The 18038-nt window shown below is 35.3% G+C and overlaps 1 protein-coding gene across 1 annotated transcript in view; it reads right to left on the bottom strand.

Moving 5' to 3' along the window:
- Positions 1–601: 601 nt before the first annotated feature.
- The window catches only part of LOC133528734 (5-hydroxytryptamine receptor 1A-alpha), a 28233-nt gene continuing 10796 nt past the window's right edge, over positions 602–18038 (bottom strand). Inside the window, exon 2 of the mRNA XM_061866188.1 lies at positions 602–2120. Within this exon, the coding sequence (XP_061722172.1) occupies positions 833–2120 (1288 nt within the window). The 3' untranslated portion in view covers positions 602–832. The remainder of the gene's footprint in view (positions 2121–18038) is intronic.

Below are 18038 nucleotides of genomic sequence, written 5' to 3'. Positions count from 1 at the left end.
CCTCACCTCTGACGACCTCTGATACTTACACATTGCTTGCCATATTATTGTAATCGCCACGTGCATTTCCGGTCAATTCATTGTCATTCATTCGAATACTAAGTCCACGCTAACGTCTGGCAGAAAGTTTTCGCGGCCTTGCTCATAATATAGAGATCTCAATTGGTCAACATATTGCGATATAATATGAAATTACAGCAGCGTGCCGCGTTTTGTAACTTAGATTAAAGCAATTCAATGATATACAACGTTAGCGTTGACCACTTTTCGTAAAGTTGAGGTTTCGTTGCTAAATATTTGGGGCCTTCAGCGGATAGGCGTTAAGGATTCTAGGTGGTTGGAAAAAACAGTGTGGTCGTGATATCGAATTATTGTAAACCAGAATCATGGGTTAACTGTATTATATTCCGTAACCACCTTGAATCCGTGATCTAGTTTTTATATTAGGTAAAATTCAAAGCTTTTTTGCACGTAAAATATGTGATGTGATAATAGGTTTGCCCAATATTTGGCCATTGTCACACATAATGTGTTATTGATGTGGAATACGTGCAAAAACGAGTTGAAAAGTGATGTTGGTTTGCAAAGAAAACTGTGTAAATAAATTTCGATACGAATTTTAATATTTCCATACACTAACTTATATCAGGTAATAAAAGTTGTCCGCTTAGCGGCAAGGTACATTGACACATTAATAAATTAACTTAAACTATATCAGTCTGGCAGTCGCGCCGAGCGCGTGGCTTAGCTTAGTATCACAGATGAGTAGAGCGGTGGGTCGCGCGAAGTGCACCCGGGCGGGCCGCGCAGGCCGGGGCGGCGGGGGCGGCGGTCACTCGTCCGACGCGGACGACAGCTGGGTGCTGCCGCCCGAGCTGAAGGAGCCTCGGCACGCACCCGCCTCTCCAGCGTTTCCCGCCGGCGGTGCTTCTCTAGCGTTCCCGGGCGACAGGGTTCTCAGCAGCTCTAAGGCCGCGCGAGCGCGCTGCCCGTCGGCCACTGCTGCCGACGCCGCGCCCGAGGCGCGCTCCCACGCGCTTTTCTCAGGCAACAGCAAGCGACGTGCCTCGCGCTGCACGCGCCGCGACCGCAGCGCAAACAGGAACGGGGACGCCGCAGACGCCAGCAGCAGCAGCGCCAGGGCGGGCGTGCGGGCATACTCGCCTAACCCAGGCGCGGCCGCTGACACCGCAGCGGTGACGGCGTGTGGGATATGCAGCATCACTAGCGCGCCAGTGAGGATCCCGACGCGGGCCGCGCGGGACTCCTCGCGGTAGCGGAAAAGAGATGCATTTGAAATTCTGCATCGGATCGACGTAATCCTCGAGCCGTTTGTGGAAGGGACCGGCGTCCGCGGCTGTACGGCCAGCAGGGGCGCCGCTAGCGACGGAGCAGAGCTCACCGCCGGCAAGCCTTTCCTCAAATCTTCATTCGATTTCCCATCTTTTCGCGCATTTCTCAAACTTGCGACAGAGGGGCACCGACGCGGCTGATCTGGAGGAAGCAGGAACGGGCCGAATTTGCGGTCAGTCTCTGCCGTAGGACCGTTTTCGGGCACATCAATCTTAAGAGTTAGGCCTTCGCCTTCTTCTATGAGATCTGGTAAATTGGCTTGAGGTTCGTGGAGCTGCAGCGCGCTGGCCCCGTGGGCTCGCGCTCGGAGACCGGAGGAGCGCGCCGCTCGGTAGATTCTCGCATACATAACGCAGACAACAGTAACGGGAGCGAGGATGCCAAGAATTAAGTACACGATGGAATAGACTAGCTCGACGCCCTGCACGATTGGCTCATCCGGGTAGAAGTGGCGAACTACAGCGATGGTGGCGCGAATCGCTGCTGCCGAAGCGGCGATGAGCCAAGTAGTTGCACAGAGGACGACGGGCCGGCGTTGAAGGAGGCGGGTGTGGCAACGCAGCGGATCTGTCACTGCGTGGTGTTGGTCCAGCGCAATCAGCGTGACGGAGAGGAGTGCGGCGAGGCTGCAAGCTGCAGCAGCGGCGTCGCCCGCCTCCAACCAGGCCATTTGTTCTGATCTGATCAGCGTAGAATGTTCACCAAATAGCGCAGGCGCCAACATCGACGTCGTCAGCAAATTCGTCGCCAGCAAGTTTATGACGAACCTGTAACAAGAGAAACGCGAATTAGGAATGTTTACCACACTCGATGTTGATTTGGGTGCGCTCTCAAACAAGAACGCAAGGTTGTGTCAATTTTCTACGTATTAATCAGCGGTTTTATGGCTTTGTCCTGATTTTGTGGAGTAATTAATCAGAGAACAATCAGAATCAATCAAGCCTTGTTTTGTAAATATTTCTTTCTCAAGGTAGGTATAGAACATTCAGGAATTATTGATCGAGCTGGAAGTTGGTTATACATTGGTTGGGTATAAATTGCTCACGTATTGTTTTTGCGAATTTCGGAAGTTTCCGTCTGATTCGCCGGCCTTGTACAGCAATATCTGGTAGACGATAATCCCTTAATGAACTAATACACGTAATAATCGTTAGTTGATCAAACATTAACGTGGTACTGTAAAACCACCCAACTATAATCCAAAGCTCCCAACTATGGTCCACAAATAAACTAAATTTTTCTCGTTCAGGTGTGTATTTTACCATATTTTTGTAGTTCTAAGGAATAGTATGTTTATAAATGGAAGGTAACTAGGAGTAAACCACAAGGAACATTGGTATAGATACTTAATTTCCTTTTGAACTTGTGGACCATAGTTGCAGTATTGGACTATAGTTGGGTGGTTTTACGGTACTGAGTAACGCAGTAAAACATTTTGAACAAGTTACCGAAATATGTTCTAAAGATCAACTTTAAACTATGTTCTTACTCTTCCGCCGATAACCAAACCATTTACGAGGACATATATTACCCACCAAGGGCTATGATTATTGTAAGGTAAAGCTATTATAGTTCAGTGTGACCTTTAATACCAAAAGTTATGAAAACACTATTGCACTGTTTCCATCAACGCGTACGCAACTCTGTACTCTGTATACAACACTGCCACATTAATTACATATAGTCATTAGGTAGTGAATAATTGTTTTATGTACAGCGATTTATAATGTTGCTGTTTGATTAATCAAAGTTAGTCGTATTGTTTGCAACTCAGTTGTAATAAGACAAACGTGTCAAGGCAAAAATGTGAACTAATTATACCTATCTTTGGTCAAACAGAAAAAGAATTGCTCATCGCACAAAATATTGACTGATTTCCATGTCAAAGGCTGCCAAATTTGGCTTAAGTTTAACAGCGCAATTAAGTACACAAATGACCGTTAAATAAATTGTAGGTTCATCATAATGAACATTATCATTTTCACTTTAATTATATTACATCATAGACTATTACATTTTAATGATAACATAATCGTAGTAACAGTGTTGTCGTAGTAAATTTTCCGTCCCATTGAAAATCATTTATATCACAGGAAATACCTAGTTTATTTTTCTTAATGGTTACCTCGCCCGCTGCCAAAACTCTTCAAAGGTCAATGACACACGATCATGTGAACAAAATCACTTCCGAATGCTTGTTTGTTTACGTAATAATACGTTTTATTATGATTAACAAATTAATCGTTTAGGTTTGTCATGATTTAGAAGTATGACTTTCAAATCAAACATGTTTGAGGGACATTCCGACTCAGCATGACATGGTCACATTAAATCACATAATATCAGATATTAGCTTCTTCTAACGTCATTGATCGCATTTTTTATATACTTTGAGCTATGGATGTTTACATTGTTTTGTACGTCTTTCCCATCACGGAAAATTGGTGTTCCGAATATTTGGGAGGCGTGCGCGGAGCCGAAGCCAACAATAAGAGGCCCTTTTGGCATATTAATAACATGTAAGGGGTACACGAGCGGATACTGTCCTTGTTCGTGTCATTACATGACTTTATTGTTCCTTTCATACCCGCATTTGGTTTCCTTAAAGAAATGTAAAATGAACAAAGATTGGCAGATTGATGCCCTTTAATAATTTCCAGCGATATCTACAAATCACCCTGCTGTCATCGCCAAGGTTGCGGAACAAAATAATCCAGGAACACGAATTTCCCTTTTTATTTCAAGGGAAGGCTATTCCATTTAAAACGCGCTACATAAACAAAATCGGACAAAACCTCGTCAGAGGATGATTGAAATAAGTAGCTATCTGATATGTTTGTTTGTACCGAATGTTATTGATAGTTGATTCGTTAATAATGTAGAACACTTATTTTTAACCAATACTCAACATTACAGATACCTATGTATCTGTAATGTTGATAAAATTAGGACACGATTTAATTATTTTTAATATTGAGCGATCTTGATTTTGGAAAGATTTCTAAATCTAGTTCTTTTACGTTTCAAACGAGTCTAGAGCATAAGCTCGCATTCTTATGAATATTTACGAAGAGAAATGAAACTTCGTATAGGTAACTTTACTTATGTGTCTGTAGTTTTATTAAAATCTTAAAATATACCTACTTTCTTTATGTTTTATGAACCTATATTTTTTTACCTTTGAATCTATCAAATCAAATAGAATTTTTACAATGACTTATGATGACTGATTTCTATTAGTCGAGTTCCCCTTCACAACAACCATGGTCAACCCCACTATAATCTAGAATATTCCCCCATCACATACATATGTATATTGCCCTTGGATCGCTATGGCCCTCAAGCATTATTTGAAAATCAAATCATGAATGAATTATATATAATTGCATTTGTATTTCTCCCGTATGCGGAATCGATCTAATTCAATGTATACAATTGTATACATGCATTGGAAAATACAAGCCCATTGGTGGGCAACGCTGTATGTTAACATGAGCCTTGTGGTGCAGAAATGTTTCATGGTCTTACATTGATTGATCTGATTACAAATTGTAATTGCTATCAAATTTCAATATTTGTAGGGTAATAGGAATAGATTTACTATGAACATTGATTTTGAAATCTGTAATTTTTTTATTAAAATTTAAACGAAATTAGTGGACGTGCAATGTACAATACACGTACGTCTAGAAAAGTTTTGGAAATAAAATATACTTCACATATATTTCAGAAAACATTCAATATTTACCACTGTTTTCGTATACACCAATATAATTCTTCAAGACTTTCACGTCGAATAATAAAAAAAATTACCTACAAAAGTTTATAAAATTAGTCATAAGTTATTTTTAATTTGCGATTTCGTCAAAAAAATCTATGTCGAGGTCATGACTGACCGTGACACCTCGGCAAGTCTTGGATATTGTTTATTTAACATATCGTTTAAGAAGATGTTGGCTAATAATCAATTTACAATCTCTTAAACGTGTGAACTAGATAAAGTGGACTTTGATACATGTAAGGTGTAATTCTCCAGCGTTTTAAGAAAACTCGTGAAATTTTAGCAACTGGTTTTTTATGAAATATTTGATACATGATTAAAAAAATACTCGAGAACATAATTTTAACATATTTATGTGTCGTAACTTACTAAGTAAAGTCCAATATTAAGAACTGTCGGTTCATCGCCATTTTTTTTATCTTACTCGTCATCTTAAATTATTATTACGGCCTTGAGGATCACAGATTGGCGCCAAAAGTTCTAGAGTGGAGATTTATTTATTTTTTCATTGAAGATTATTTTGCGTAGGTTTGTAATGTCGCTAGCCTATTTTATTTTATTTATTAATACACCTCATTAGCTTTCTCAGATAATATTAGAATATTCTCTAATGATTAAATCATTAACCCACTTTTTTCAACCTTGATATGAAATACGCATAAATTAAACAGTCAATGACAGATTGTAAAAGAAGAAAGCACAAATGACGGCAATATCATTTTAAAAATGCCTCTTATCGCTTATTTATGACTCATAATTTTTAATGTGTCAATGACAAAAGTATATTTTTCCAGAAATATTTTGACCTAGTTTTTCATTGCATTTATGTTAAAAAAATGCAAATAACTGTAAATATTTTAACAAACAAACACTTTGATAAATTTATCGTAAAGTTTATGTTATTAGTGAAGACGTTTATTGTTCTGATCTGGCTTGTTTTGAAAAGTTTTATTGTAAACATTGTAATTTACGGTCGTATAGTGAAAAAGAGAGCAAGGTTAGGATATCCCCATCGCATGCCGTTCTATGTAACTACCTACATATAAGTGTTAATTTAAATATTAGGTAGATTGTGTTGTTTAATAAGGCTTTGGCACTTACGGAACTTTAAATTAATTATTAAAAAAAAAAAACATAAAATTAAATAAAATACTAATGTAACATACATAGATTGTTACGCATAAATGTAGAACGACGGGTTATTTCAAAATTACCCAAAAGCTCCATCATATTTGAGTCTATTTTCGGAATTACAGGGCATTCTGATTTTTTATTTATTTACGAATACACCAAAAAAACCCTCGGTATTCACCCTTCGATTTTTTCATTCTACTATTGTTCAAAACAACCCTCTGCGTGACAAGGGTTTTCTAAATACATAAAAATGAATCGTTTGTTGACTTGACATGGACACGAAATGGATGGAATCACGAAATATTATGAAATTACATGCGAAGTTATTTTTAACATAAATGCTTTGCTCATATCTAATGAAATTTAACGTAATTTTTTCCTGTGACTATTTGTACATGAAAACAGCAGAAATAACTAAGCGGGCCAGGTGTTCAAAATTATCTTAACACAATTGTTATTGTATATTGTACATACGTCAATAAAATTCATTAGAGTTTATTCTTGTGCATGTGCTAGTTTTTTTTTGGAATATCTATATTGAATGAAACACAATTTTAGAACAAGAATGAATAACCCGTTTCGCAGCAACAAACGGCTTCGCAGTCAGACAGCAGGTGAGGCAGGGGTCAACAGTCAGTTTTGCAAATAAGAACGTAAGATGACTTGCTGATTATCAATTACGTCAATATTATTAATACTTTATTGGTATAGTATCGAGTTTATATGTTTTGTCGATACTAAAAATAGTTGAAAAATACTTAATCTCGTTAGAGAAAAACAAACAATTATTAGCTATATGGAATTTCTGCTGAGCTATTTGTGCTTTCAAAAATACATTAGATTATCTGGGAGATCGGTTGCCATACGCAATAGTCTGTTTTTTTCCATATACGAGTACATATAATAATTCGTCTATATTCTGAAGGACAAGCGTGTTTCAATAAAAAATATATTAAATCATCCAGACAGGATTAAATTTTGAATGATTCCATACACTTCCTATTGGCCCTGACCATGACCAGATGCCAAAAGAGCGGACAAATCGCTCTGCGCCTCGCCCGCATATATACATCCAAATGTCGGCCATGGGGCTTCATACAATATATATGAGATTAAAAAAAGTTAGGCATGAATGGCTAGTTTAAAAAAAAAGAAGACAACGTTTGAGTCGTTTGACGTACATGGATTCTGTCGTGTTATCATGTCTACATAATTCATATTTTATCAGAAAACATTTGAAAAAGTTTTTATGAATGGAAGTTTAAACCGCGTATCATGTGAGAATATTTTGTCGTCATACATTTTTATCATATATTTTGTGTTTGAAATTTTTTTTTCAGGTTTTCTTTTATACTTAGAACCGCCTGCTTTTTGGTAGTCATAAAGACCTGCCCATGTCACCCGCGATAATTTACGACTGACACATTATTCATCGGCCCAGTAACATAAATATACACATAACTAGATACCTACCTTTACATAAATAGATTGTTAAAATTCTAATCCTTTCATTTGACTTTACCGTAATGCGGCAAAAAGGCATATGCTAAAGTATGCTTATTAAGATTCTACAAGATGATTAATGTAATTGGACAATTTGGATATCAAATCTTAATTTTGGGATCCTTTATTTTAATTAGAATTCCATTCAAGATTACCGTTTATTCTATATTTAGGCATAATAAACAAGGCCTGGTTTCGTGTAACAATTTTAAATCTTTGTTGATTAAAGCTCTTCGTGGAATCGGCCAGCAGGCATTCCTAATTACGATTTAGCATGGAAAAATGTTACTGACTTACTGAACATTGAACTACTAAATTAACTATAATTAAATTTTCGTTCCGAAAATTGCAAATAAATAAACAAAGAATACCTACAAACTTGTATATTAGTTTGTTTTTGACAGCGTGAGTATGAGTTCTAAGTCTCACATTAAGAAAATAATTTCGGACCTATACGAACTCCAATTCATATCAATTACATCGATCCAACCATTAATGTATTCCTTCATTCAGTGAGATGCAAACTTGTTTGTATATCAACAATAATTAATGTTACTATGGAATATTTTACGTCAAACTGACTGCGAAGTGAAATGAATCAAGTCAACAACGAGTTTCTGTTCATGCAACACCATCTAATATCTTTTGTTAAGAGAAATTTCTTTTTTCCACGTTAATATTACAATACTCGTAATACTGTATCTTTCCATTGTGCATACTAATGTGCATGTTTACATTCCCATGACGATAGTAATAAGCTTCTGTTTATTAAGATTTATTTATGTTCTGTCATTAAGTGCTGTACACTAAATGCACTAAGTTCAAAATCGTTCGCAATAATTGGGAGTCTTGGTCGCTAGCCGACTGACAGGCGAAGTAGGTTAATGCCAATCTTTAGCATGTACTCGTGGACTTTAGCGCGTGTATGTTCAGTAATAAAGCTAATTGCTTTATAGCAAAAATTTCCTTCAATGATCATTAGAGAAACGAGCTATTATAGAGGATGATTCAGGAGACGTGATCAGGATCAAACCTACATTAAATAAATTAAGGTATTGGCCTTGTTGTTTTTCATAAATACGATCCATTAACATGTACTAAATACCTATATCTAATGACATGAAACACAATTTAGAACAAGAATGAATAACCCGTTTTGCAGTCAGACATCAGGTGAGATATTTGTTCCTGCTCACGTCACATGAATCCCTTAGTTCGGAGTTTCAAGATTTTTTCCAGAAAATGTACTTAAATTTAATGATACAATATTATGATATCATCGCTATTTATACAAGTTGTAAAAAACTCTGTTCTCTCTCCGTTTGTTACAAAAACAATAAATGGACTAATGTTCTCGCGCATGACTCGGCAGAACCAGGAAGTATATCGGTGTCCATATCCATATAAGCTATTCCTAATGAATCAATTAAGAGACAATGGCTCCATATGATTGTATTAAAAGCCTCAGTTAATTTAAAGCCGTTTTGTGGGTGTCTAAAGGGTTTTCCTATCCGTGTTCCTCAGGGTCTTTCCACTTGAGACGGGTCGTTACGAGGCATGCGATTGATGGTAATGATTTAGCAATATCATTAATAGCATGACGCTTTGTTTTTGCGGAGTCCGCGGGGTTTACCTACGCAGATAAGATTTTTATATACCATTTTTAAATAAAAATAGTAGACTTAAGATCAACTAAAATGGGTTACGTATGAATTTATTTTACCAAGAAACCAGTGTTTATTGGTATGGTGTGTAAAGGTTTATACCTTGGATTACCCCAAATAAAGAAGTTTTGTCCGGCGTTTGGACGTCAGACGTTCAAATTTTAATATTCGAAGATAAGTATTTTTCACAGTGGGCTTAGATAAGAATGCTCGCAAACCTACCTAATATTATACTTTGGTCACTCGTGTTTGTATTGTGCTATGATTCAGTCAAGCTCACATCGTCTAGTAATCGTGGCTGTCGTCTTTCTCATTTACATTATGTACTGAAACAAAGAAGAAAAATGTTTTTGATACACCAACTTTACTATATAGCTTACCTATTACGAACTTTACTAATATACGAGCTATCTATGACCGCATTACAATTTTTTACTGTAGTTTTTAGAGAAAGTAGGTAAAAAGCATGTAATTAGTATACCTCATGATCCCTTTTCATTAAGAAAGACGTCATTTATTGTAAGGACAGGAGAATTTCCTTAATCAAATCCAATTTATTGCACAACAGGCACAATTATAGAAAACCGCTTATTTCCACCTAAGGCTAGTAAACAGATATTGCGTCATGGACTAATCCTACAAATTATATGAGCTACACTTTAACATAGGGTTTGCTAATGACTAAGGTCTGGTGCCGTCATACGCATCCGCTTTTGAGGGATTTTTCTGTGATGATGCTATCAATAGGTATGCTATTTGTATCGAATTTTTGTTTGGTAGTTTTATTCCCCGAATAGATTCAAATACATTAGTTATCTGTACAAATAATTTAAGTGATTTTAAACGGTTAAGATCCGAATTACCTTACTTATCCAGCGGAAATCTACGAGAAAATTTATCTACGCGATCATATAGGTATAATAATGATAAGCAACAGTGACAGGTATTTTTAGTCTTAGTAAAGCTACGTATCGCATAGCGTCGCTTACTTGTCACTAAATACAATACTGAAAACAGTAGGTAAATAATAACATTAGTAGATAAGCGAGGAAGGATCTAGTTTTAAATAATAGAGAGAATCCGCAAAATTGCCCAAGTTATCTAATACGAGTTAATAGAATATTTATGAACCGTGTCTGTACGGTCGAAAACAATAATTTTCCCTACAGTAAAGGATTTTATTACTCTCTAAGTGATATGGAAATAAAAGTAGGAATAAATTTTAGATACATGTAACTTTCTTTTTATTTGATGAATTATTTAAAAATGAGTTTGAAATCGAGGTCACTAATATGAAAATTTTAAAGTTGTCCAAACAGGCGGATTTTTTAAATTCGAAATCATCAACAGTGAAACTCTTAAAAAATTATAGGTATGCTTCAGAAAAATAGATTAAATAAAACGATTTTTTTTTTAAAGCGGTGTGGTTTGCCTATAACCCAAAAGAACAAAGCTCTACTCGTATGCTACCTTATATTCGTGGATGAAATATTATTTACAATTGAATACTGAATCAGTTTGATTTAACTATACAACACCCCAGTGAAAACTATTCAGAAACAATAAAGAACGATTGTATTAAGATTATATTGGTCCAGTGCTTCTCAAACGTATTGAAGACGAACATTAGATTGGGATTATATTGCTTCTAACTATAATTCTCAAGGATTTGGTTAGCCGGAATGATCGTATAGATGAACTGTTTAATGTTTATCTTACATTGATTTTTAATGATCGTTATAAATTAGACATTAATATTAATGTTTAATTAATTCACACTTTGGCATCGTGTGAATAATGGTGATTTTCCAAGTGGTATGACAATTAAATTAAATTGACTTTTAAAAACCTTAATGTGTGATGTAATCATCTGTAAAATATAAAGAGAAATAGAATTTATTTAATTTAATTGATAAATGGTGAAATAAACGTGTTACTACAGAACTTGTGTTGTGTATTTTATGTTGGTAGCCCTACTTACAAGTATTTCTTATCTGTGGTGTTCTATTGACCTGCAGTGTTGCCAGCAGATAAGCAAGTAATTTTCTTAATGACACTGAGCATTTGAATGCACTCTTTGTTTTATAAGTGCGCTCTTAATGGCTCGAATAGAAGCTTTTAAGATAAAAAATTAAAATAAAACAAGTATGTTTTCTGTTTTACAAATAAAAAAAGAAATTATTATTGATTGACGTTTCAAAGTCCATCATCCAATATTGAATAGGTATCTGTAGTTTTGCCCAGGACTGTGTCATTTCAAACATAGACAGAGATAATGATACTGTCTTTGTTTTACCTACGCTAAAACTAGCACCCAAAAGAAAGGGTTGAGTGTAGTTTTTTTTGTTCTTACTGATTAAAAAGTTGTATTTGCCAGACTACATTACATATAACTCGTTATCTACTTATTTTCAAAAGGTATTTTTTCTAAATAATAATAATTAAAACAATGAATGTTTTTTCGTAAATAAAGATATTCAGCTTCATTAAGAACACGGTTACGTCATAGGTGTATTTTTCAATACCGTAAAAAAAGCATTGTCGTCACCCGGCGTTTGCGCACGGCGTTCGTTGTCGTTGACATTTCGGCGAAATCGGTTTTGCAAACTTATATTTGCCGTTCCCAAAGGCGGCAATCAATACATAACTCGTTGGATAGAAAGAAAAGTTGTTTTCAATAAAAAAGTTGTCTCGTTATAGCAACCCCGTCCTATAACGGCGGAAATGTTGCCATGCCAAAAAACGTTCCAAAATGGCGTCGTTCCGATTTGGTGCTAATAAGCCATTACGATGTGATTAGTAGCGGTCATCATTGTAATTTGTATTGTTAATGTTTGCCGACGATTCCGATGGGAGTGGAAAATTACCTGCCTTCCACAATATATAGTATGTAATGCAATTGTCTTGTCTATTGATCAATTAATGGCTGAAACTTGGCAGCCTTCCACCATTAATCTTTTTGAGAAATAACTCGATTTATCTTTTAAAATTGTGTGCAGAATAATTTTGTGTCGGTATTAAAGTAAGTTTCTTTGTTGAGCGGGAAAAAATATTTAAGCTAGTTTATGCAAGTACTCGCATACCAGTAAACCGGTTTCTAGTGTACAGATATTAAACCGCACTCTCTCTCGTATTACTGTTTCCATTAAAGCTGCATTCGCACTATAAACAAAATGTACTAACGAATTTCAAATATTTCTTAACAAAACTCAATTTGAATACAAATTGAAATGAAACAAAAACAATTCATAAGCGTAAAAATGTCGTTGAAAAGTACAGGTATACGGAATAAATAATTCCTTTAATTAAGAAAAGAAATTGTGTTCTATATTTGAATTTGAAATTCGATCACGGGCACGTGATTGGTCACGATTGTTTATTGATGTCCATTATTATAGCCGTTGGTAGTGCTTTGACAAATGGAATTTCTATCGGATCTATTGAACAAATAGCTTTGAACTAATAGCTTTGCTTGACATTGACATTGATTTGAAAGCTATTTCTATTTTCTATAGTTCATATTACGTATTAAAATTTAAGCGTGCGTCAGTGGTGGAAAGGATCTTTTAAAAACCTATGTGATTTTGGTAAGTAATTAACTGCTTTCCAATTTGACCTTTATCGTCTTAATCTACGTATTTATGTTAATGTCTGACGCAGATCGAAATTAATACAGGAAGTGTTAAATAATACGTAGGAAAGGAAACACGCGTATACTTAAACGCGCGTACGTAGACTATATGCTTTAAAAGGTGTGCATGTTTTCATAAAGTTCATCTGAGTTGAATAGTCTCATTATTTTTGATTATCTTCCTCTTTTTAAATTCCCTGACAACCATAGAAGTTGGTGAGCAAATAACAGTAACTTCAGAGCAAAGTTTGATCGTTATTCACTTACGTGAATAATTTTATTCAAGTTAGGCTCTCAAGGAGTCAACGACTTGGGAAAGTTCTGTTATTAATTTGAGGGTTATGAGCATTAGTGCGCCAGGTTGGAGAAAACAATATGATCTACACACTTTATAATCTTTTTAGATGGGTATTTTTTTAAATCATGCTCACAATGAGAAATACTCTATCCCTTTCAAGTTCGCCACGAAAAGCTCACGTTTTCACTTTCATTCAAATTGAATTGCATAGGTACTCAGTTTAACAAAAGACCATAACTCTTTTGTGTGCAGCCATAGACACAAGGCACTATTAAAAAGTGACTGACATTCAAAGCAGCACCCATCTTTGTCTACGTTCCGTTGCACGCGGCCTTCGGCAATGCTCAATGTTGAATAATGTAATTGATTACCTAACCATTTAGGAGTGACGGCACAGCCTTTTATTTATATAAAGAACCAATGGACTTTTTACATTGTTTACATTACCGAGGATGTTTCGTACATAACTAATTAAGTTCAAATTCCTTATCTGATAGTTTTATTGTTGATCACAAGGTAAAGGATGACTTACGAAATACTATACGCGTAGGAATAGTAAGTTTGTTTTAGTTTACACCGCGTTTATATTTTTGTGCGTGTGGCGAGGCCAGTTCAGGCAAGTTGCTAACGCAGGTTTTAATATGCGTTTACACATTCGCGTCATCTGTTTGTCTCCTCAACTTGATACATCTCTAGACTTAAATCGACCGGAATCGACGGGTAAGTTACCCGTGAACAAGATGCATGTAACTGCGTCGAAATATCGGGAGCTCAAAAACAATTTAAAGGTAATCACGGTTTACATATATCCCGGTCGACTTAAATCTAGTGAAACTAACCGTAAATCATTCAAAACTGTTATTTATACATCTCACCATTCGCACGAGTATATTAATTAATGCGAAGTAATCAATGAAGGGAAATGTTATAAATGGCTAGGGTTTTTCTTGTTCTGAATTTAAATTAATCTTACTACTTATAGGTCAATTCATCCTTAGTTTTTAAATATTCTCGTTACTTGAGTATGCAAAAAGTGGCAGAGCGGATTTTCCTATTTGAAATTTGGCACACAGTTTAAACTCCAGGTTTAAATATAGAATACCATTTATCCCTGAAAATTTAAGATTTCCACGGGAACGAAATCATAGGCCGTTATTCAACTTACATTTTCTTGTTAATGACTATTAATTTTAAGTCGGTGTTGCCAGTAATCCTAATAAGGTCCGAACAAAATTATTAAATAAAATATCAAGGAAGTGAAGGTGTCTCAGCATAGACACGGACATGGAACAAGGCTCGAAGGTGAAAGGAGCTAATTTTGTTTGAATAATACCAATTAACGCATACCAATTTATATACATTTATCGGTTTATAAAACAAACAAGTAAAATGAGTATTTAAATGTTTTTCTCAAGCTAAATTATGGTGCATTAAGATAAGTTGGAGAAAGGAAAACTGGCAGGCATTGAACCTTTAAAGTTGATTTTAAATCGGTTAAGACACAGACAATGTTAGGTATGTTGTGCCTGTACAATACGGGCGCATTGTTCCAGCGGAAGCGGTTCAGGTGGTGTCTATTGTTCGAGTAAGCCCATTGTTAAGTCTACTCAAACTCGGATGAACCTGAGCGGGAAAATCGTTTCAATTTCAATTTAAAAAAAAAACATCGCAACCAACCTGACGGCTAAAATACTGTTGAATATAATCCTATTTATAATCCATTGCCAACAGTGTGGACACAAACGTTGTTACTATTTAAATTCCCAAATGTTTTTAAGCGTTTAGACGGTGTTCCATTATCAAATTTGACAGATCGCTTGTTATTGTTACTCGTTTCAAAAAAGAAAGGTCAGTAGGTTGTCTGTGCAAATTTTTCGAAAGAGGCTGTGTTGCCAGCGTTATCCTGTGTACAAACCAAGGTCGCTCGGTCAACACTCGGTATTTAAACTTGATTGCAATTAACTGGTAACCGTGAAATAGATCTGATTACTTACACGGAAAATTTGCGGATTATCGACGAAGGAAAACCTGGGAATTGGAACGAAACAACCGCATGCTGTTTAAGCTGAATCTAAGGTAACCTTTACAAGGTTGAACCGCGGAGTCGATAAAACACATCCTAATTGCTTTTTTTAGTAAATTCGATGCTACGGTATGATGTGGTTTTACAAGCAAATAATATTCTTAAACTTTGAAAAACTACTAAAGAAGAAGCATTAAGGCCATATATGTATTCAAAAACAATGGATCACAAATGGGGCATTAATAGAAATCATGGAATTTTACAGAAGGTCGATACCTACACTTTTGTTTTCGTTAATTAACCTAGTTTCCATGAAACTTTCCTTTTCGGCGCCGCTATAAAAGGTGTTCCAAAAGATGCTTGGGAATTTGTGACATCACATAAGACGGGGATTAGACTTGCCCGATAAGGTAATACTATCTTAAGCCTTGGTAGCGGAAAGTAACCGCTAAAATAATTAGCAACATCAATAAATTCACACGTTTGATGTGTGCTAGAATTTAAAAGCATTAGCGACAATGAGAAAGACATGCGCTGTTCTTTACGCCGTATGCAATCACAATATTGTAACCGAAAGACGTGTTACTCAAAGTAAAAAACACATAGAATGGCATACTTACTATTAAACTATTTGTTATAGAATATTATTTTCAAGTGCCGATAATACACTATTTGTCCATGATTCACTTTATTCGTTAGATAGCCGACATCGGAATGGATTCCTGAACTCACTCTCACCTTATTATTGCTGAGAACTGACCTAATTTTATTATATTTTTAAACAGTGTTCAGTAAGATTCTTCTCTTATACCTGCAGTCTTGATATAGACATGGGTCAAGGTAGAACGTGTAGGTAACTTTTTTTTTAATTTTTAGAGTCGTGGGTGTGAGTGAATCGGTCCTTGCTAGAATTACAGGCGGCCTGTTGCTTTTTGTTTCGTAGGTAGATCATGTAACTATATACGTAATAGTGTAGAAACTTATTTTTTGTAATTATTAAGTAAGTTTTGAAGCAATTCACGAAAAAAGGAGAACTCTGGCTTTAAAGACATTTTAGCTACCGAAACTGTAACAATACTTTTTTTTAAATTGGTAAATTTGAATGAAATATGAAACTTACCAATTTAAATTGATGTTATTCTTAAATTAACCGGTAGAACTAAGAATGATAATTGATAATACTTAAGTAAGAAAATATGAATCAATGAATATTTCAACACGAGTAATGTATTGATGGATGACGCAGTGAGAAAGACCAAATGGAATGATTCAAGTTGTTTACTTTCATTGTATAATATAATTTATTGGAAGAAAATTCCAAGGTATTATCTAGTTGCCATGCCGACTTTTCATCCTTTTTTACAGTCTAAGTAATTGATGCGTGCGGTGTTTCATGAGTTATCGTAAACATTAAGAGTCCGCAGCGAGCTCGGCCGAATTTCACCTTCCCATACAAATGGAGTTTCGGTCTCATTCTAAAACTATGTATTTGATTGTAATGAAACTTAGCACATACAATGAGGTATATCTAGTCCTATAATAGTTCATAAACCTAGCTTCCAGTTTATAAAACAAACGAAACAGAGCAAAAACTAATTTTGTATGAAATAATTAAATTCGCTGTATATTTTAAACTATGGTATCTGAAGCTACATAAACTAATTACAGGCCTAGATGTACCTTATCTTATTGTAAGTACAAAGTTTCTAGCTACCTAGTCGTTTTAAAATGAGGGCGTAACTACGTTTGCATGGAAAACCGAGCTTGCTGGAGACCCTTAAACTATGATGAATAATTGTTCTAAATAAACAATACATTATACAATGAGTATAGTTTGACATCCACGCATAGTCCATAAACGCATTGATTGCTTGCATGTCTTGACAACTCAAATGCAAAGTCAAAAATCATTAGTATATATTACAATGTATTTATGGATCATAAGTCAACTATGACTCGACTTGTTGCAATAAAAATAATATTCTATTTATGTCCTAGACTGATAAAAAGATATATTACTAATATTACACACACGCCTACAATATTTTTCAGATGCTTTGGGCAGACATAATCCATCTAATAATAGCATTAAGTAAGTAATTATCTGGCTATTTGTATCAACCTACTTTCGCAAGAAAAAAGCATTTCCATCCAAAAGGAAAATAAACTGATTCAGTGTATCCTTGGATTAAATTAATGTCTAAAGATAAACTCTTAAGCTTAATTTTTACCGTTAAAAATAAAGGATTCTTAGACTTTGTTAATTAATTTTAAGATTCATTAACATAAATACTACGTAAAAGTATACTGTCTTTGTCATTATTAAATTGACGGTATTGTTCTTTTTCTACCGGTGACCTTTTTCCTAAAGATATTTTATTTAAAAAACCTCTCTATCCCCTCTAGGCTTTAATGAAATAAAAGATTTATTTGGAGACGTATATTAAATACAAAAAGATAAAATTGAAACAGACAACGACAGACAAGTTTTCTCATCGTCAGATCTTTTTAACGCAAGTTCACACTTTTTCAACTTTTTTTTTAAATATCCGTTAGGAATTTCAGTAAATATTATATTTGACGCTTTTGTTTAATCTGACAGTTGACAATCAACGGACTTTGCCAATTGTCAGCCCATTGTTGTCTTCGCC

This window comes from Cydia pomonella, chromosome 20 (genome assembly GCF_033807575.1).
Source record: "Cydia pomonella isolate Wapato2018A chromosome 20, ilCydPomo1, whole genome shotgun sequence".
Taxonomy (NCBI): domain Eukaryota; kingdom Metazoa; phylum Arthropoda; class Insecta; order Lepidoptera; family Tortricidae; genus Cydia; species Cydia pomonella.
This window is presented reverse-complemented; position numbering and strand designations above follow the sequence as displayed.